Source organism: Eucyclogobius newberryi, unplaced genomic scaffold (assembly GCF_026437365.1).
Source record: "Eucyclogobius newberryi isolate DKJ021-1_F unplaced genomic scaffold, fEucNew1.0.hap1 SCAF_12, whole genome shotgun sequence".
NCBI classification, from domain to species: Eukaryota; Metazoa; Chordata; class Actinopteri; order Gobiiformes; family Gobiidae; genus Eucyclogobius; species Eucyclogobius newberryi.
Window position 1 is genome coordinate 11,361,881 of NW_027315746.1, and position 17,870 is coordinate 11,379,750.

Here is a 17,870-nt window from a genome sequence, read left to right on the forward strand (position 1 = left end):
CACACACACAGACAGACAGACAGACAGACAGACAGACAGACAGACACAGACAGACACACACACACACACACACACAGACACACACACACACACACACACAGACACACACACACACACAGACACACACACACACACACACACACACACAGACACACACACACACACACACACAGACACACACACACACACACACACACACAGACAGACACAGACACACAGACAGACAGACAGACAGACAGACAGACAGACAGACAGACACAGACAGACAGACACAGACAGACAGACACAGACAGACAGACAGACACAGACAGACACACACAGACAGACAGACACAGACAGACAGACAGACACAGACAGACACACACAGACAGACACAGACAGACACAGACAGACACAGACAGACACAGACAGACACAGACAGACACAGACAGACACAGACAGAGACAGACAGAGACAGACAGAGACAGACAGAGACAGACAGAGACACAGACACAGACAGGAGAGAGGGGAGAAAGAGGCTGGAGGAGGGTCCAGGAGAGGTTTGCACAAGAAAAACTCAAATATGGCGTTATAATAGGGAACAGCGTGGACATAGTTGCAGAACACCACTAACACAACCGCAGTGCCATTTACGTGCGCCGCTTTGTTCTGACAAGCGTGACGACTCAACATATAGTATACGTTACCGCCACGAGTAATATTATGGCGGTTGATCAAAAATATGTTTATCTGCTTTTTATTGTCGAAAGTGTGTATTGGCTATTGTCCAATCAACTCGTTCTTGGCTGCAGTCGGCTTCTGGACCGGCTGCCGGCTTCGGACTGGCTTTGGACCGGCTTGGAACCAGCTTGGGACCCGTTTTGGACCGACCACGGACCCGTTTTGGACCAGTCTCGCACCTGTTTTGGACCAGTTTTGGACCGGCTTTGGACCGGCTTTGGACCGGCTTCGGATCGGCCTCGGACCCGTTTTGGACCCTCTTCGAACCCCTTAAACGTGTCAAATACGGTTGACTTAAGACACTTTTAAACAGTTTCGATCGGCTCCAAATTGAACCGGTGGAAACATGGCTTTTGGGGCGACATGATTAAAGACAGGAAGGGCATCTGACGTTATAGAAAATTATGCCACATCACTTTGCAACTGCTTCACAAATAACTTTATCTTCTTTCCTTCCATTAGCCACATAAGGTGATTTGCATATGGAATTTTACCATGTTGTGTCTTTATTTTTGTTTTTTACATCAGATGCACATTAAAAACATATTCGTTTTTTGTGTTGAAAAAGTGTGTTTGAGTGTCTAAAAAGCGCCATATAAGTTAAAAATGTAGTAAATATTTAAATTAGATAAACAAAGATATTATAATGTCATAATGTCGTGACAGGAGGTTCTTGTACCAGACAATGTGGTGCATCATGTAAATAAACATCATCTGTGGACAGTTGACCTCTGCGAGCCCCGTGGTAGCTTTTATTAACTGTCATGATCATTGGAGGCGGAGTAGACGGCCCAAACGACCTCTTGACCTTTCAGAGATGGCCCATAAAGACGGGGGAGGGGCGAGGGGGAGGCTGTGAAAGTAGATCCTCCACACGAGAAGAATGGATAAAAGGTGCGACTGGATAACACGGCAAAGATGGATCGCAAATCAAAATGTTATATAATGGAGCTTTCTACATGGACCCTGGGGGGAAAAGTGTCTTGCCCACTGACACAAGGTCAAACAAGTTTAGTGTGAGACAGCAAATGTTCTACCACTGAGCCACAGCTGCACCATGTGATGGGAATAATAACGCAAATGGTGAGTTTCATTGGGAGTAATAAAGACAATAAAACCTTCTGTTCTTTTCAGAGGCTGTGAAGAAGCAGCACTGTGTATTTTATTTTACTCTTCGAGTACTCCAAAGCTTTGTCTCACTAAATACCACCAACTTTGGGTTTTGGGCAAATAAATCAGTTTGCTATTGTGGTATAATAAACGACGTGGAGGAGCAGCTGCTCTACTCCGAGTTCCCCCCGTGTGGCCGAGCTCCTCACCTTATCTCTAAGGGAGCGCCCAGCCACACGGAGGAGGAAACTCATTTCGACCGCTTGTATCCGCGATCTTTTCCTTTCGGTCTCTACCCAAAGCTCATGACCATAGGTGAGGGTAGGAACGTAGACCGACCGGTAAATAGAGAGCTTTCGACTCAGCTCCTTCTTCACCACAACAGTCCGACCGATCCGGGGTCTTGTTCCCCTCACTCGTGAACAAGACCCCGAGATACTTGAACTCCTCCACTCGATGCAAAATGTACTGTAAATATCCTTTTCAATACATAATGTTATTTCATTCCTTTCTTTAAAATCTGAAACCCTTCCACATGCTCCCTGCTAAGTGATTGCTGTCATGAAAAGCGCTCAAGGACCTTCTCCAGGTACTTGTGCTGTACTTGCTCAGGACTTTTTAAGCTGGAGGATTTCTCCCCGTTGTGCACGTCTTTTGGGTTGATGGGGGGGAAACCGTCGCCCGGAGGAAACACCACCAGACACGAGAAGAAACAAGCAAACTCCGCACAGAGAAACCAAAGAGTCGAACCTGCCACCTTCCTGCTCTGAGGCGACTCCTGGCTACTCACTCACCACTGTGCCACCAAGAAGACTATTTAGTACACGCAAATAAAGTAAAACAGTGTCCAGATGAGCACAACTGAAGCTTTTTCTACACCTCGAATAATAAATGGATAATAACGCTGATAAACACGATCAAGTGAGTGTCTCTCCACAGATGTGACCTGTAACTCACCAGTGTGTTTCCATGGAGAGAAGTTACATAGTGCACCTTTACACAGATAAATACTGTTCGCCGGTGGCCTCATCTTTCCCCGTCACTGTGGCTTTAATGAACAGCCATTTGCTCACTGGAGATTAATTTACTCGCCACATTCCAGAGCGATGTTATTACAGGGAAATCAATGTCTGAAGCATTTCTCACACGGCCACCAATGTGTTTCAATCATACACTGTATATTAATATGTCAAGCGGAGTCAAATACCTACAATCATTTATAAATAACTAGGCCAATGTGTACGAGACGGGCTTCTGGAACTAACACGAAGAGCAGTACGCTGTAATCTACTGTAATACTACTGCATTTGTTACTATAGTATTGTAATAATGCCCGTCTTACCACAATCGTGACCTCGGTTGTGTCGATTCTTCTGCATTTTTGGTGCGAAATGAAACAAAATCAATAAAAATGTCATGTTTTCCTTCACTTTTCATCATCAAATTGGTTTGATCCTGCAATCTTTGTCTCTTTCTTTTCCACAGCGTGAATTATTGAGCCATCGTGTTAGTTTTATTTATTTTAGACGTTGAGTTTGGCTTTTTATAGCTTTACACTACACAGTATATTTGGACTGCAGTTTTTAACCCATGGAATATTTTCATTGAGTTACAAAATGTTCACCATCTCCTATTTAAGACAAGAGAACCTTTATTTTTAAGAGCAGCGCAAGAGCAAATAAGTCTAAATTTAACGACAGTAGGACATTATACTTTGATGAGATACAAAAATGCATTTGTGGAGTTATAAAATCCAATCCAACTTTATTTATAGAGCACCTTAAAAACAACAAAGTCGACCAAAATGCTTAACACATAAGACAATGTAAGATAATAGTATTTTTTTTATTTTTTTTTATCACACATTGAAACAGCAAACAACAAACTAAAGTCAACATTACTACTTGTGTTAAAATGTTACAGGGAAAAAGTGGCGTTTTTATAAAAGATTTAAAAACAGAAAGTGACTCAATTTGTCTAAACCGCAGAAGGAGTTCATTCCAGAGTTTTGGCAACAGAAAAACATCGGTTTCCCTTTGTTTTGGTTTTTTTTTCTCTTTGTTTTGGGGCAACAAGTAAAATAAAATCATTGAAACGTCATGTAAACAGTTACATCTGAAGTGAGATTCCATTCTGACTGTTCAAACCAACGTCAGAGCGAAAGAGTTCCTTTAAAAGTCATTGCACGTTCTTTCCAAATACAACAGTTAAAATAAATCCACAAATTAACTAACTAACAAACAAACTAACATGTGTGTTTTGACTGCCATATTTTTAACATAAACACACAAAAAAATAAGATCAAATATTTGTTTTATCTGTTTTATATTGGCCATGTAAACTGCCAAAATGACATGTATGTATGAAGGTTATTTTGTATTTTTATTAAGATTTTTTTTTTTGGGACATCGAATCTAGTAAAAATATCCATTGTATATAAATATGATTACTTTTTTTTAAATTCGATGTAAAAAAAAAATTATGAGAAAAAAAAGTTAAATTCGATGTCAAAAAATGTTTCATTCGATGTCAAAAAAAATGTATGTAAATTTTTTTTTTAATTCGATGTAAAAAAAAAATACGATGTAAAAAAAAATGTATGTGAAAAAATACGATGTACATTTTTTTTAATTTGATGTCAAAAAAATGTCATTCGATGTCAAAAAAATTCGATCTGAAAAGAACAGTTAAACTTTATGTAAAAAAAAATACGATGTCAATAAAAATTTAATTCAATGTCAACATTTTTTTCATTCGCTGTCAAAAAAATTCGATATAAAAAAAAAATTAAACGTAAAAAACAAACAAAAATCGTAACAAAAACACTAAATAACCTTCATAGCACGCAGCATAAGGACAGAATAAACAGTTCAAGTGTAAAAAAAAAAGAAAAAGAAAAAGAAAGAAAAACCCCTTATTCCTCCTTCAGCGCGTCCCTCTTCCGCTAGTCGGCTTCGTTCACTCGTGCCACTTCCTCCCGGCGCGCGCTCGTGCCCCTCGGAAAACCTTCCCAGACAGACAGACAGACACGCGCGCACAGACCGCCCCGCCACCGCGCCACACACACACACACACACACACACACACACACACACACACACACACACACACACGCACACACACACGCACACACACACACACACACACACACACACACACACACACACACACACACACACACACACACACACAGCGCAGAGAGAGAGAGAGAGACGCCGCCGCATAGTTTCCGTGCTCCGGTGACGTCTCCGCCTCTCGGCAGCTCGTGCGCAGTGACGCTCTGGGGCTGTGTCTGTGCGCGCGAGCTCGGCTTTTCCAGACAGTGTCGAGAGGAGCGCGGACGCGAGAGGAGGACGGGACCCGGGCTCGCGACACGCAAGGCAAGTGTTTATCGCGGCGGTTCGAAATGCGGCGTTTTTTGGGGACTGCTTGTCACGTGGGGAATGGCGCTTTTTTGGGGGGGGGGGATAGATCGTCCGGTTGTTTTGGTCGGCGGCGGAACGCGTCTTGAGTCTGGCGTTAGTCGTCTGCTGTTAGCCGCGTTAGCCCCGCATTAATATTAACCTTTACGGGACCCCCCCCCCCCCCCCCCCCTTCGCTCTCCCGTCACAGAAACGCGTCGATTTCGCTGCGTTTCTTTCCACTATTGTTGTCGTTTTGTCCCGCGTCCGTTTTTCACACTTTGGAGCAGAATTGAAGCGCGGTTGGGTTTGTTCTAACGGAGGTTTTGACGCGCTGTATTGACGCCGGGGCTTTGCTGGGTCAGTGGAGCAAACGCTGCGCATATAAGACGCACGCGCGGGGCTTTCGCTTCAGCGCGAGGAATAATTATTACAAACAAATGTTCCGTTACAACATGTCAGTCAGTCATGAAATATGGACTCATTCCGGGGGGGTCCGGGCTGTGTGGGGAGAGGGACCGGGACCGGACGAGCTCTCTCTTTGTTTTTTTTTTACTTTTACGCACAAGTCGCGTCTGAAATGCGACTTGTGCGCCCCCCCGCGCGCCTCGAGCCCCCCGGACCGCGGTGCCCCCCGCCCCCCCCCCCCCCCAGGACCAGACTGTAGTAAGAGTGTGTACAGACAGTGAATGTCATTATCAGAGCCGTCTGCGCTCTGCATACCGCCGCTGTGGAGGAGGAGGAGGAGAGGAGAAGGAGGAGGAGGGAGAAGGAAAGGAGAGAAGGAGACAATCAGGAGGAGAGGAGGAGAGAAGGAGAGAATCAGGAGGAGAGAAGAGAAGGAAAGGAGGAGGAGAGGAGAGAAGGAGGAGAGGAGAGAGGAGGAAAAGGAAAGAAGAGAAGGAGAGGAGAGAGGTGAGAAGGAAAAGGAGAGGAGAGAAGGAAAGGAGATAATCAGGAGGAGAGGAGGAGGAGGAGAGGAGAGAAGGAGAGAGGGAGGAGGAGGAGAGGAGAGAGGGAGGAGGAGGAGGAGAGGAGAGTAGGAGAGAGGGAGGACGAGGGGTGGGGTGGAGTGGAGTGTCCTTGCACCAAAAAAACCCGCGACAGCCGCGTATGACACCTGGATAAATCTCATATTCTACCGCGTTACGTCGCGCGGATCCCGCACGCGTCCCCGGAGAGGGAGAAAAGAAGTGCACGGTTTTATCCGGTCGCGCGCGGGGGCGGACGGGGGGGGGCTCACGTTAATGCGCCGCGAGAGCCGCGCGGTCATTGGCCGGCCGCTGTAATTGCACAGCCACTGCCTTTCACGTCAGCCTATGGCGGGTTTGCGGCTGTAAAACGCCTACAAAACGTCCCCTCGCGCCCCGCGTGCGTGGAGCTTTACGCAGAGCAGCATTTCGTGTCTGATCCGCGCAACTACAAGAAAAAAAACACTGACACTCACGGAATTGCTCCACTGCGCCAGATTATAACAGCTTTTGACGCGTTATTGTCCGCGGCAGGTCGCGTCTTGCTTGTGGTGGTGTATATATGGTGTAGATGTGGTGTTATCTGCGTGATTCAGGGGAAGGTTGAGTGTTGTTTACGTCAGCGGGAGAAGGGGAAGACACCGCGGTCCAGGGCGCGCGCGGCGTGTCGTGCTGTGACGGGACAGAGCGCGCGGGACGACCGCTGTTCACGCTTTTATCCAGTGTTTTTCACGGAGCTGATGGGGTCAGCGTGGGGTAAGCGGACCTGAGGGGACGGGACAATGTGGTGGGAAGGACACTTTCATTTGCAAAGTGACGTGTCACGTGAGCATTGTGCGCGAGCCTTTAGCGTCTCAATGTGATGGAAAAGAGGGTTTGTGCTGTTGTCACGTCTCAAGCCGCTCACCTGGTTTCACTTGTTAAAATTCTCACTTTGTGTTTGGGAGTTTGAAGCCTTTAGTGGAAACATAAATGCAAATGTCCCCAAGGTTCAATTACAAGGTCTGAAAAAGCTGTGTTTGTGTGAAGTATGGTAATGGCCATTTGGCAAACAGCCTCTGACCTCCAGCCTTCAGCTGATAGTGGCCATAAAACAGTTTAACTCTCACGTTTCACAGGCCACGACACCATCTGACGTGATCATTTCTCTTGTAAACTCATTAGCTCACTGGAGGTAACGAGCACTGTGTATTGCATGATTCTAATAGTACTTTTGTTTTTCACTTTTAGGAGAAAAAAGAGAAGAGGATCTAAATATTGCATACTTCTGCCAGCACGATGCTCGTGTGTGAGAGCCACAACATTTGTCTCATTTGAAAAGAATTTTGGAGAGACTCGTTCAGTGGAATATACGACTTCATCGCAGACAGAGACAGTGACCTATGTTTGACATGGCCAGCCCCCAGACCAGCCTGAAGCCCCCGTTCAAGGAGCTGAGCGTGCTCAAAGGCAGCCTGAAGCGCCTGTACAGGGAGCGGCTGGAGGACGCGCCCATAAAGAAGCGCGTCATGGCCGAGATGAACCTAAAGAGGCGCAGTCTGGACCAACTGTCCAAACCTCCCAAAGTGAAGCGCGAGCAGCCGGAGCGTCTGGGCTCGGACCTGGAGCTGGAGGGCCGAGCGGAGCTGCATATGGGTGGAGCCAAGGCCCTGGACCTCAGCCCTGGACTTAAACACACCCTGGCTCAGTTCACTCTGAGCAGCCAGAGCTCTCTTGGGGGTCCAGCTGCCTTCTCGGCCCGCACCGGACACGAGCACTCCCCCGCGGGCATGCCCCCCCTGCCCTCGCCCCCGGTCCTGGGAGGAGGCCCTCTGCTGGTGCCCAGTGACAGCTCCACAGAGCTCACCCACTCGGTGCTGGAGGGAGAGTCCATCTCGTGCTTCGTGGTGGGCGGTGAGAAGCGCCTGTGTCTGCCTCAAGTGCTGAACTCGGTGCTGCGCGACTTCTCTCTGCAGCAGATCAACACGGTGTGTGACGAGCTCTACGTTTACTGCTCCCGCTGCGACGCAGAGCAGCTCCACATCCTCAAAGTGCTGGGCATCCTTCCCTTCAACGCGCCGTCCTGCGGCCTCATCACGCTTACCGACGCCCAGCGTCTGTGCAACGCTCTGCTCCGTCCCGGGACCGCTCTGCCTGCCGACCCCAGCGGAAAACTGTCGGCTCAGGCCCTGCTCAAGGAGAGCGACAGCAGCTTCCAGGTGGAGCACCAGTGTCTGGGCAAGTGCCAGGGCCTGTTCGTGCCCCAGTTCTACACTCAGCCCGAGGCGCCCTGTATCCAGTGCGTGGAGTGCCAGCTGCTCTTCTCACCACAGAAGTTCGTCATGCACTCGCACAAGTCGCCGGACAAGAGGACCTGTCACTGGGGCTTTGACTCGGCCAAGTGGCCCTGCTACCTGCAGCTGGCCCGCAAGTACCAGGGCTCGTCCGAGGAGCACAAACTGAAGCAGCGCCTGGAGGAGGTCAAGGAGAAGTTTCACTTCCAGCTCAAGCGCTCGCTAGACAAAGTAAGAGCTTATTGATTTCTCTCAGAGTGTGAGTGTAAGTGGGTTGGATGAGATATGAGCCCGTGTCCTGCACGTGTAATAACTTCAGCTTCCTGTGAAAGACGGCCTCCTGCTCTGGGACACTACAGTCTGTGTTTTGTCTGCTCAGCACTCGGGTTTGTTTTCTTAAACCGTTGGTGACCGGTTGTATGCTGCAGAGGAACAGGTGGTGACACATGTCTGCTCGGCTCTGATCACAGCTGCAGGACCAGGGGAAGTGCAGTTTGTGTCGGGGTCACAAAGGGGTCACTGAATGAGGCCGGACAAAAGGCCTGCTACAGAGGCAGCTTTAACTCTGCTTCAGCAGCATGTTCTGGCAGCGGCCTGCGTGACCTCCCACTATAACACAATATCACCACAATGCTAACGACCCAAACGTTTGTTTAGCCCTGTTTATTTTGAAACAATTTGTAAAGGAGGTGTTGGCTTTATTTTGAAATGCTAAATCAGTAAGTTCTATTTTGGTCATAAATCGCGGCCTAGTGTTTTAGTTTGACTACATAAGAGCTTCTGCTTTGGAACAGAGCTGAGCCAGAGTGAGAAGATCGACTTCTGCTAACTGATATTGACTGTTAGATGTCTCATGACCTTGCTCTGACCACAGCGTCTGACCCAATGGAGTGGTTTTCTGGCACTAAAATGTGTTGTGTCTGGATGTTGTGTAATCCCAGCTCGTCACTTGGGATCTAAGGACATGTCGACTATTACCAATACAACCTGCAACACAAGCTTATCAAATCGTGATGATGCAAGCCGTGTCTAGCCGGGCCTGGATTTTGACATGTAGCGGAAATAGCGTCTCTTCCGTCGTCCCGACCGCATTCCTCAGTCGCGGATCACGTTGACATTCCTTCTCGAAACTATAGACGCTTTCGATACCGCAGAGGAAATGCACAAAGCGTCAGACATCCAAAACAGTAGACGCACAAACTCGTGTTAAGCAACGCAACCTTGAAATAGAAAAGGGTCTTGTCTGTTTTCCCGACGGCGCCGTGACTGTGAACGTGGAGGTTTTTCATGTCGTCTCACTGTAAATGCACTTTTGTTCTTTGCTTTTTATGTTGCAAGTCGCTTCGACACGCGTCACTATAAAACTGTCGTGTGTGTAAATTTGCCAACAGGACTAACTTTTTCCGATTGTTCTGTCTGACCAATGAGATCCTGTTATGCAAATGTGTGAGGTGCGTTTCCTAAATCAAATCATTTCCATGTAAAAGCTTTTCAGAAGTGACTTTTTGACTTCCCTATTGTGCAATGTGCTGTTTAAAACATGATGTTATTAGACTTATTCACTGGTTTTAGCTGTTTGCCATTGTGTAAGAGGAATGAGCTCTGGTTTTAAAAGAGAAAAGACAAATTGTGTGGAATTTGAATGTATATTTTATGTAGTCAATGTTACATCCTTGACATAAATAGAATGTATAATAAAAAATAATGATATTGAAAGAATAAATAATTAATAATTAATAAATAAAGATAACTGATTCTAAAAATACACCATAATTAAATGTAGGGGTTGTCGTCGTGTGAGAAAAAGGTTAAATGGTAATAAATTGAGACAAAACGTGTGGGAATTACTGCTTTTCACCAAACCAAAAGAGAATATTTTGTTCTGAATCGCACGTTGCTACGGCAGAGGTGCTAATCTTTCATCACTTTTAAAAAAGGTGCTAAATCATCCAACTTTTCTTTTGTCAGAAACATTTTTAGTGGAATTTAGCTCTAAACCAACCGATTTTTGAAGCATTCTCCAACTATTGTCATTGTTATTTGGACTGTACGCCAACTCCAAAACGTGCCGTGAGGTTTTATGATTCAGACAAAGCCAGAATGGATAGTAACGGAGGAAACATTTAGTGTTTTCTTGGAAAAAAAACCTGTGTTGTGTGTAAATCTCCTCCGTCAGGATCAGGACGTCCTCAAACGCCACCACTTCAGCTTCATCTGCGTCAAATTGAGTAAATATCTCACTCGTCCCGTGCCCTTTGCCATCCAAACTCAACGATTAATGTTCCACAGAAAACAGTTGTTATTTGTCGCTGCCATGTACTATATATACTTATCCCTGACTCAAATCTGCATTGTGTTGTGGAAGTATTCAGTCACAGTCTTCTCTTTGGGCGGCGGGTTCCTGGAAAGCCCGTTGCCTAAAGCCCAGAGGAAGCGGGTGATTGTGGGTCTAAAAAAGAGGACGCCTGCGCTCCCTCTCGTCCTGACCGGGGCGGAGGGGGCGTGTGCGATAGGGAGCACTGACCGGGGGAACGCGCTGACCTCTCTCGTGCTCCACAGAGATGCGTTTTTATGAGAACTGAAAGTGTGCGGCGAGGCCAAAGAGGAAGTCGGGCAGACGGACCTGTCTCTCGCTCTGACCGCAGCGTCGTGAGTCAGTGTTTCCACTTCCACAAGTCCACGGCGCTGCTTTGGGGAGGAGCGCGGAGAGGAACACGGTGTGACCTTTTTACCGAGAAGTAACCGGGACGTGTTCTGAGGAAGCGCGGGGATGTGGAAAACGCGTCGGGAACTGAACTTTCAAGTCTCGTCGTGTAACGGGGACAAGAAACGTCGAGCTTAGACCGATCGAAGTGGCAAATCATGCAAAAAAAAATTGATTTTTCTACATTTTTACCTGGAAAATGTTGTTTTCGATTGGTCGACGAGTCAAACTGTTATTCCTATTGTACGTTGAGACTTTTAATATACATCATCAACCAGATAAAGGTTGAAATGTGGTGACTGACTGCTTCTACACAGATAATATGTGCATTATCGATGAAAATAATGCATTTCTTATAGTTATTTGACATATTGCTTTAATATTGTCCCAGTTTCTGTCGTAAAAAGGGCTTTTCGTATGTGTTTTAGAGTCTATACTGTCCAGAAAACTCACAAAACACACACAAAATACTAAATACAACTGTTTTTTATCGACAACTACAGCCCCAGTGTCATAATATTTAAATGTTCTATGTTTTAGCACCTAGCAATTAGCATAATAAGCGCGATTCCTCACTGACATTCGCTATTTGCTTTTAAACCCGTCGCTTATATTATTAGCCTAACCCAAGTGTAGACTACAGTCACCGTTCACATCAAAGCAAGTATTTACAAGTGCATTTATTTAACTTTTTCCGCCCCGGGACGCCGCATAAGAAGTGACCCAAACAGGCCAAACATTGAGGAAGTTTGTTTTTCCACAATTCTCCCATGTATTCTTCTACCATTTCCTGTCCCGAGGAAAAAAAGACATTTCCTCTTTGCCAGAAACCTGCGGCATCTGTTTCTTTTCTTTTTGTTTTTTTTTCTTCTCAGTTTGCGATGTGACAGACATTATTTCACCGGTGCGAAATTTCCAAGCGTACCGTCATGTTCCGTCATTTCATTGGTTTCATGACAAGCGAGAGCAAGAGAGCGAGAGACGGGGGGGGGAAAGGAAAAGAAAAACAACAACGGGCAGACAGAGATTCTTTTGAGCTGATAGACGTGTGATGTTGTGTAATAGTTGTCTGGTCGCCGCAGGGACGTTCTGTCTGTGTGTGTGTGTGTGTGTGTGTTTTATAAGACAAATTGTACCGAATCTGAATTACGCAAACGCTAAATGGGAAACACCCTCGGCCAACGTGAAGCAACGTCGAGGGAAGGAAACAGTTTTTGGCAGCGATTACTCAACTAAAGAGGCGGTGTGAAGGTGAAGGGTCTACATGAAGTACATTAAAACCAGTAAAAGTTGTTGTAGCGTAGCATAAGTGGAATAAAATGGTACGGTATCTTAAAAGGACCGGTGTATAAGTCGCACCAGCCAAAAAATGCATAATAGAGAAGAAAAAAACATATATAAGTCGCACTGGAGTATGAAATGCGGTTGCAAGTGTGAAAACAATAAATAATATCACATATAAGTCGCTCCGGAGTATAAGTATATAAGTATAAGTCGCACCCCGGCCAAAACTATGAAAAAAGGTGCCACTTATAGTCCAGAAAATATGGTAATTGATTTGGAAAGCAACTGCAGTAAGTCTCCATTGTAAATCAATGTTGTCGCTGACTTTAAAGGGGCAATCTGTCACTTTTCAGCTTGCCCTGTTTGCGTTGCGATAAAGTACCTTGAAAAACTCGCTGTGAACTCTGACCCGTCGCTTGACCCGGTGTGTTGTCTCCGTGGAGGTGGACGAGTTTAATGCCGCGCTGTGGGACTTTCCAGGCAAAGGAAGTGGCATTGCGCTGCGTATCGAGGGCATTTTAGCGTCAATTTCAGCACAATTCAAGATACAGACTTAATAACTACGATTCCAGTGAAAACGAGTGAGGAGACTTGAAACTAAGCGTAAAAAAACAGTCAAACATTTAGACAATCTTGAATTATCCATAAAGGGAATTGGACAAACACAGGAATAAGAAACGTGAAAAACGACACAAAACGTCTATCAAACAGTGTTAAAACTTGTCTTTAAACATATTAGTGGAGGTTTAATTGTTGAATGTGAACTGTCTGTCTGTAATTTATCATAAAAGTGCAGAAATATAACTATACCTTTTTTTATTTGAGAGTTTATAACAAATAAACCTCATTCATTCATTCATTCTCATTCTTATACAGCTCTTTTTGTCACATTTTTCCAAACTATAAATGAACTTTGCACATCTTTGAAACGACATTCACGACATTCACGACATTGACCGAAACCGCGGTACAGCACCCACTTCTCGCCGTCACAAATATGTCTAAAACGAACGAAACGCCGCTTTTTTCTCGTCTTGCGCCCGGTCGTCTCTCGGCCCCGGTCCCACATCCCGTGACACGTCCCCGGGCACAGATCCTCCGACAGCTGCAGCTCGTGCGTCGGCTCTATTTTGGAGAGCGGTGACTTCATTCATTAGCAGCGAGCCGCACACAGCTGCACTCTGCCCAGCTCCTGTCTGCCGCCGCCGCCGCCGCCGTCTGCCCGTCAATCACGCCACAGACCGGCTGTAATTGGGTTTTGGCAGCGCCGCTAATGACTAACTGTGTGAGTCCACTGCATTGACTGACTACTCACTTAATGTGACGCTCTGCAATGGGCCCCGCGACATGTACGACACGTCTGCTCGTATTGCCGTTTAGAGGTGTGTGGACAGATGTGTGCCATGTCACGGGTGTTGTTCTGGAGGAATGCAAAGTGGAATATCAGGATGATTTGTGGGAAAAATATTGGAAATTACATCAAAAAGAGAAAGGAAGGCCTTGTGTAATCTCCCGAAAACAAAGTATGAAGTGATGTTTCTGCACTTTTGGGGCAAGTTTTATGGTTCATTCATATTTTGTGCGAGACTTGAATCCAAACGGAGACATTTCAAGCACATTTTAGCACAATTCAAGCACATTTTAGCATTTCTATTGATAAAATACAAAACATTTCAACATCATCCATCCCTAATTGCTTATGGTTATGGTAAAAACATTCCATACTACAATTGTACACTGCAGTCACATTAAAATTAGTTGAATACAGGAAGCCAATTATTTGCCAATGCCAAAGAATAGTTTTTACTTTCCTCACCGGCAAATTTATTTTTCAAGCTAAATAATCTTAAAACCAGTCAGAAATGTCTCGAAACCAGTGAAATATTCCTTATCACACACGCAATTCAATCCAACCTGGTCAAATCTACTCAAATTAAGAGTAATATTTGGAATCCAAGGACAGATATTCAATTTATGCAGCGTTTAATTTGAATTTACCACTTAAAATATTGGCTTTACAACTTGTTTACAGCGCCATTGCAGGCACCATCACCTCAAAATTATTCATTCATCTCTTGGTCAACGGTCAGCACAACTGGACACGACAAACTGATAGAAATACGCGCTCCCCGTCCCTCCACAATCACACTTTTACAGTGAAACGCCGGGGTCTCGCCCATCGCCAGGACGTCCTCCTTTATCGACATTTCTCCGAGCGTCTGCAACATAATTGAAGCGGATCCTCGCCCGTTGTGACCTACAGCCCCGTCGCTTGCACGCAACATCCATCGTCTTTTTCAGCATGACCCGTTTGCCTCTCGACCCCGGACTCCCCCCGTCCCGACATCTCTCTGTAAACACTCGATTGCGTCCCGGGCCCCCGATAGGAGCGAAGCGGGACGACAAACGAGCCGTCATTGGTTACGTAAACAATAGGTTGGTGTTGCGCCGGTAACGGGGGAGACGGGGCGCATCGATCCCGTCTGAGGCTGATGGATATGGGGCACTGGAGAGAGTGAAGGGAAAGAGGGGAGGAGAGAGGAGGAGGAGCGCAAATGTATTGCGTCGGAGAGGTTTCCTAGCGACGGAATTGCCACGAGACAAACGAGACGAGACGAGATTTTGGCATAATTCATTACGGGGCTGATCGACACTAAACATAGCGTATTTTGATAATTATGATCGTTATCTGGACTATATAGACTCTAAACACGTTCAAAAAGACATTTTGAAAAGGAAAAACGATGGCGACATTAAATCAAAATGTCAAAAATGAATAAACAATTATGGATTTTCCTCTTTATCAGTAAATACGCTCCATCTAGAAGGCTTCAGTCGCCACATTTCAACCTTTATTTGCACGATAATGTCTTTGTAACGTCCTAAATCACAATTCAACCAATAAAATAAGTATATATTTTTGCTGTTTTTTTAATCCAAGCCACACAGCAACAAATCTCTCACATTTTCGCACTCGTTTGCTCAATCTTGTGGCCGTTTTATCTCTCTTCCTGTAAAACACCTTTTTGCTACGATCCTTGATAATAATTTGTGAACTTAACTACGACTTTTCTCAGTTCAGAGAAATAGCGCGCGAGGGGATTTCTTGTATTAGTCGTGTTATTAATCACCAACGGCTTGTCAAGCAAACGCAATCATGGGAAGTACTGCAGAAATATACAGTACTCCTCAACAATACACACTTCAACCACTGAATTCCACTCGACACAAGTGTATTTCATTGATGTATTCACGATGAGGAAATCTAGCAGGAATCGCTCGAGATTAGGAAGTTCTTGTTAAATAACGTTGTAGCATTTAACACGGCTAACGTTGACGCCGAAATTCAAATTCCCTTAAATAATGAATGATTTTATGCTCGCAGATGGTTAAATAATTCAAGGATTCGTTAAATATAGTGACTTATCTTTTCTCGCATATTTATGAGTGAGATTTGCACGGTGAATATGGAGCCAGATCTGTCTAAAAACGACATCAAATCTCTTCAAAAGTGATTGGCTTTCGCGTATTTTCCGGCGATGTTTTGGAAGTCTCAGAGAAAACGTCCGTCGGCCCCAAACAGCTGTGCAGTCGTAAAGGAAAGCGTATGATTTAAGTATCTGTGTGGTTCACTCCCTCTGTCTGGACACGTTGCCTCGCCTCACTTCACCCCTCGCATCTGCCGTTCCCCTGTAATGATTATTCTGCAGGGCCGGGACGGGACGCCAGACGAAAAAAAGTTGCGCGGGGCGGAGCTCCAGAGCGGGGTGAAGCGTGGTCGGGACGCATACCTCCCCCATGGGCGAGACACGAGTGGTGCAAGAAGTACTCAAAAGTACAGATAGTGGAGGGAAAAACGCACTGTAATGTTGAGTAAAAAGGTTGAAACTCAAGAGTAAAAAGGAAGATTTTGATCAAACTGTTGTACCTAAGTATAAGTTTTAGGTATCTGAACCTTACTTAAGTACATTTTTACAGTGGATACTTTTTGCTTTTATGTCACTACTACTGAGAGCAAGTATTTGTACTTTTCACCAACCCTAACCCTAAGTAAAAAGTACTTTATGAGTGGTTTGAAGGGTTGTAATTCAGCACATTCATAGTGACACTCTACCTAAAGGTTTTGGGTTCAAGTCCTGGCTTTGAGCAAACACAAATATACATATAAAAAGTCCAGAAAAACATCAGGACAATCTTTTTATTAAGATCATGATTTTACGATTTAATAATGATTTTTACACTAAAAGTTAAAATTTAGACTAATCCTAACCCAACTTGGTTAAGTAGATCATTTATATGTGTGATTATTTTTTTGCTCTTGTTTCTGTATTTTTACGTATTTAAAGTAACAAAACGGAGTCAACAGAATCAATTTTCCTGCTCATTTATATAAATCCTAATTCTATTCGCGCACAGCCGAGACTTGTGACTCTAAAAATGCAGTCAAGCTGTCGCCATAAACGTGTTAAAAACATAAACCCATAAGACAAAGCAGTAGAATGTACACATACCTGCTCTCAAATGAAGTGATGTAAACGTAAGGAAATATCTACAGTGAAAATGACTGAAGTGAAGTGCAGATAACGTACATTTTTGCTTTGTTTTGTTGTACTTTAAGCCCATAATGGAAGCTTTTGGCCCGTCGCATGAGCACAAACCCCCGTAACTGCCTTTAGCCCTCCAGGCGTAGATATATTTTGTTTTACAGGGGGGCCCACGGTTCGGCTTCAGCTTCCTTGAGTTGAAAATTAACCTTGCGAGTCCTCATCTGAACCATACGTCGAGCTGGGATCCTCCCTCCGAACCGGCCAATCACGAGCTGGAGAGTTTTACACGCGCCGAGGCCCCGGGCAGTGGTCGTCGGCTTGCTCCTTTGGCCCTAAGACACCCATACACATAACTATAGAACAATTCGCCACTTATGCGCAACACACAGCTCGTCTTTGAACGCACGGCGCCCATAACGAGAGGAAGATGTCCAATGTGTTCTGTCAAATGTACATCTGCGTTTGGAAAGTGTGTGTCTGGATTTAGACGAGGGTTAGTTCTAGGTCAGACCTGGTTTAGTCCACTCATTTGTCCCGGTTTTGACCTTGTTTAGTCTTGGATTCGTTTTGGAATTAGTTTCATGGTCTCAGTCTGAGTGTACAACCTATTTTGAACACATTTTATATCGGAAAGGCTTTTTAAACTTAACAACTTGTTTGGTCCTGGTTTGGTCCTGGTTTTGACCTGGTTTGGTCCTGGTTTTGACCTGGTTTGGTCCTGGTTTTTACCTGGTTTGGTCCTGGTTTTGACCTGGTTTGGTCTTGGTTTGGTCCCGTTTTGGTCCTTGTTTGGTCCTGTTTAGGTCTGGCTTTGGTCCTGCTTTGGTCCTGTTTAGGTCTGGCTTTGGTCCTGCTTTGGT

The 17,870-nt window shown here is 45.2% G+C and overlaps 1 protein-coding gene across 1 annotated transcript in view; it reads left to right on the plus strand.

Annotated features, from left to right (window-relative positions):
* Positions 1-6,874: 6,874 nt before the first annotated feature.
* Positions 6,875-17,870, plus strand: part of skila (SKI-like proto-oncogene a) — a 59,358-nt gene continuing 48,362 nt past the window's right edge. The window contains exons 1-2 of the mRNA XM_072440793.1: positions 6,875-6,958; positions 7,433-8,706. Of these exons, the coding sequence (XP_072296894.1) occupies positions 7,585-8,706 (1,122 nt within the window). The 5' untranslated portion in view covers positions 6,875-6,958; positions 7,433-7,584. The remainder of the gene's footprint in view (positions 6,959-7,432; positions 8,707-17,870) is intronic.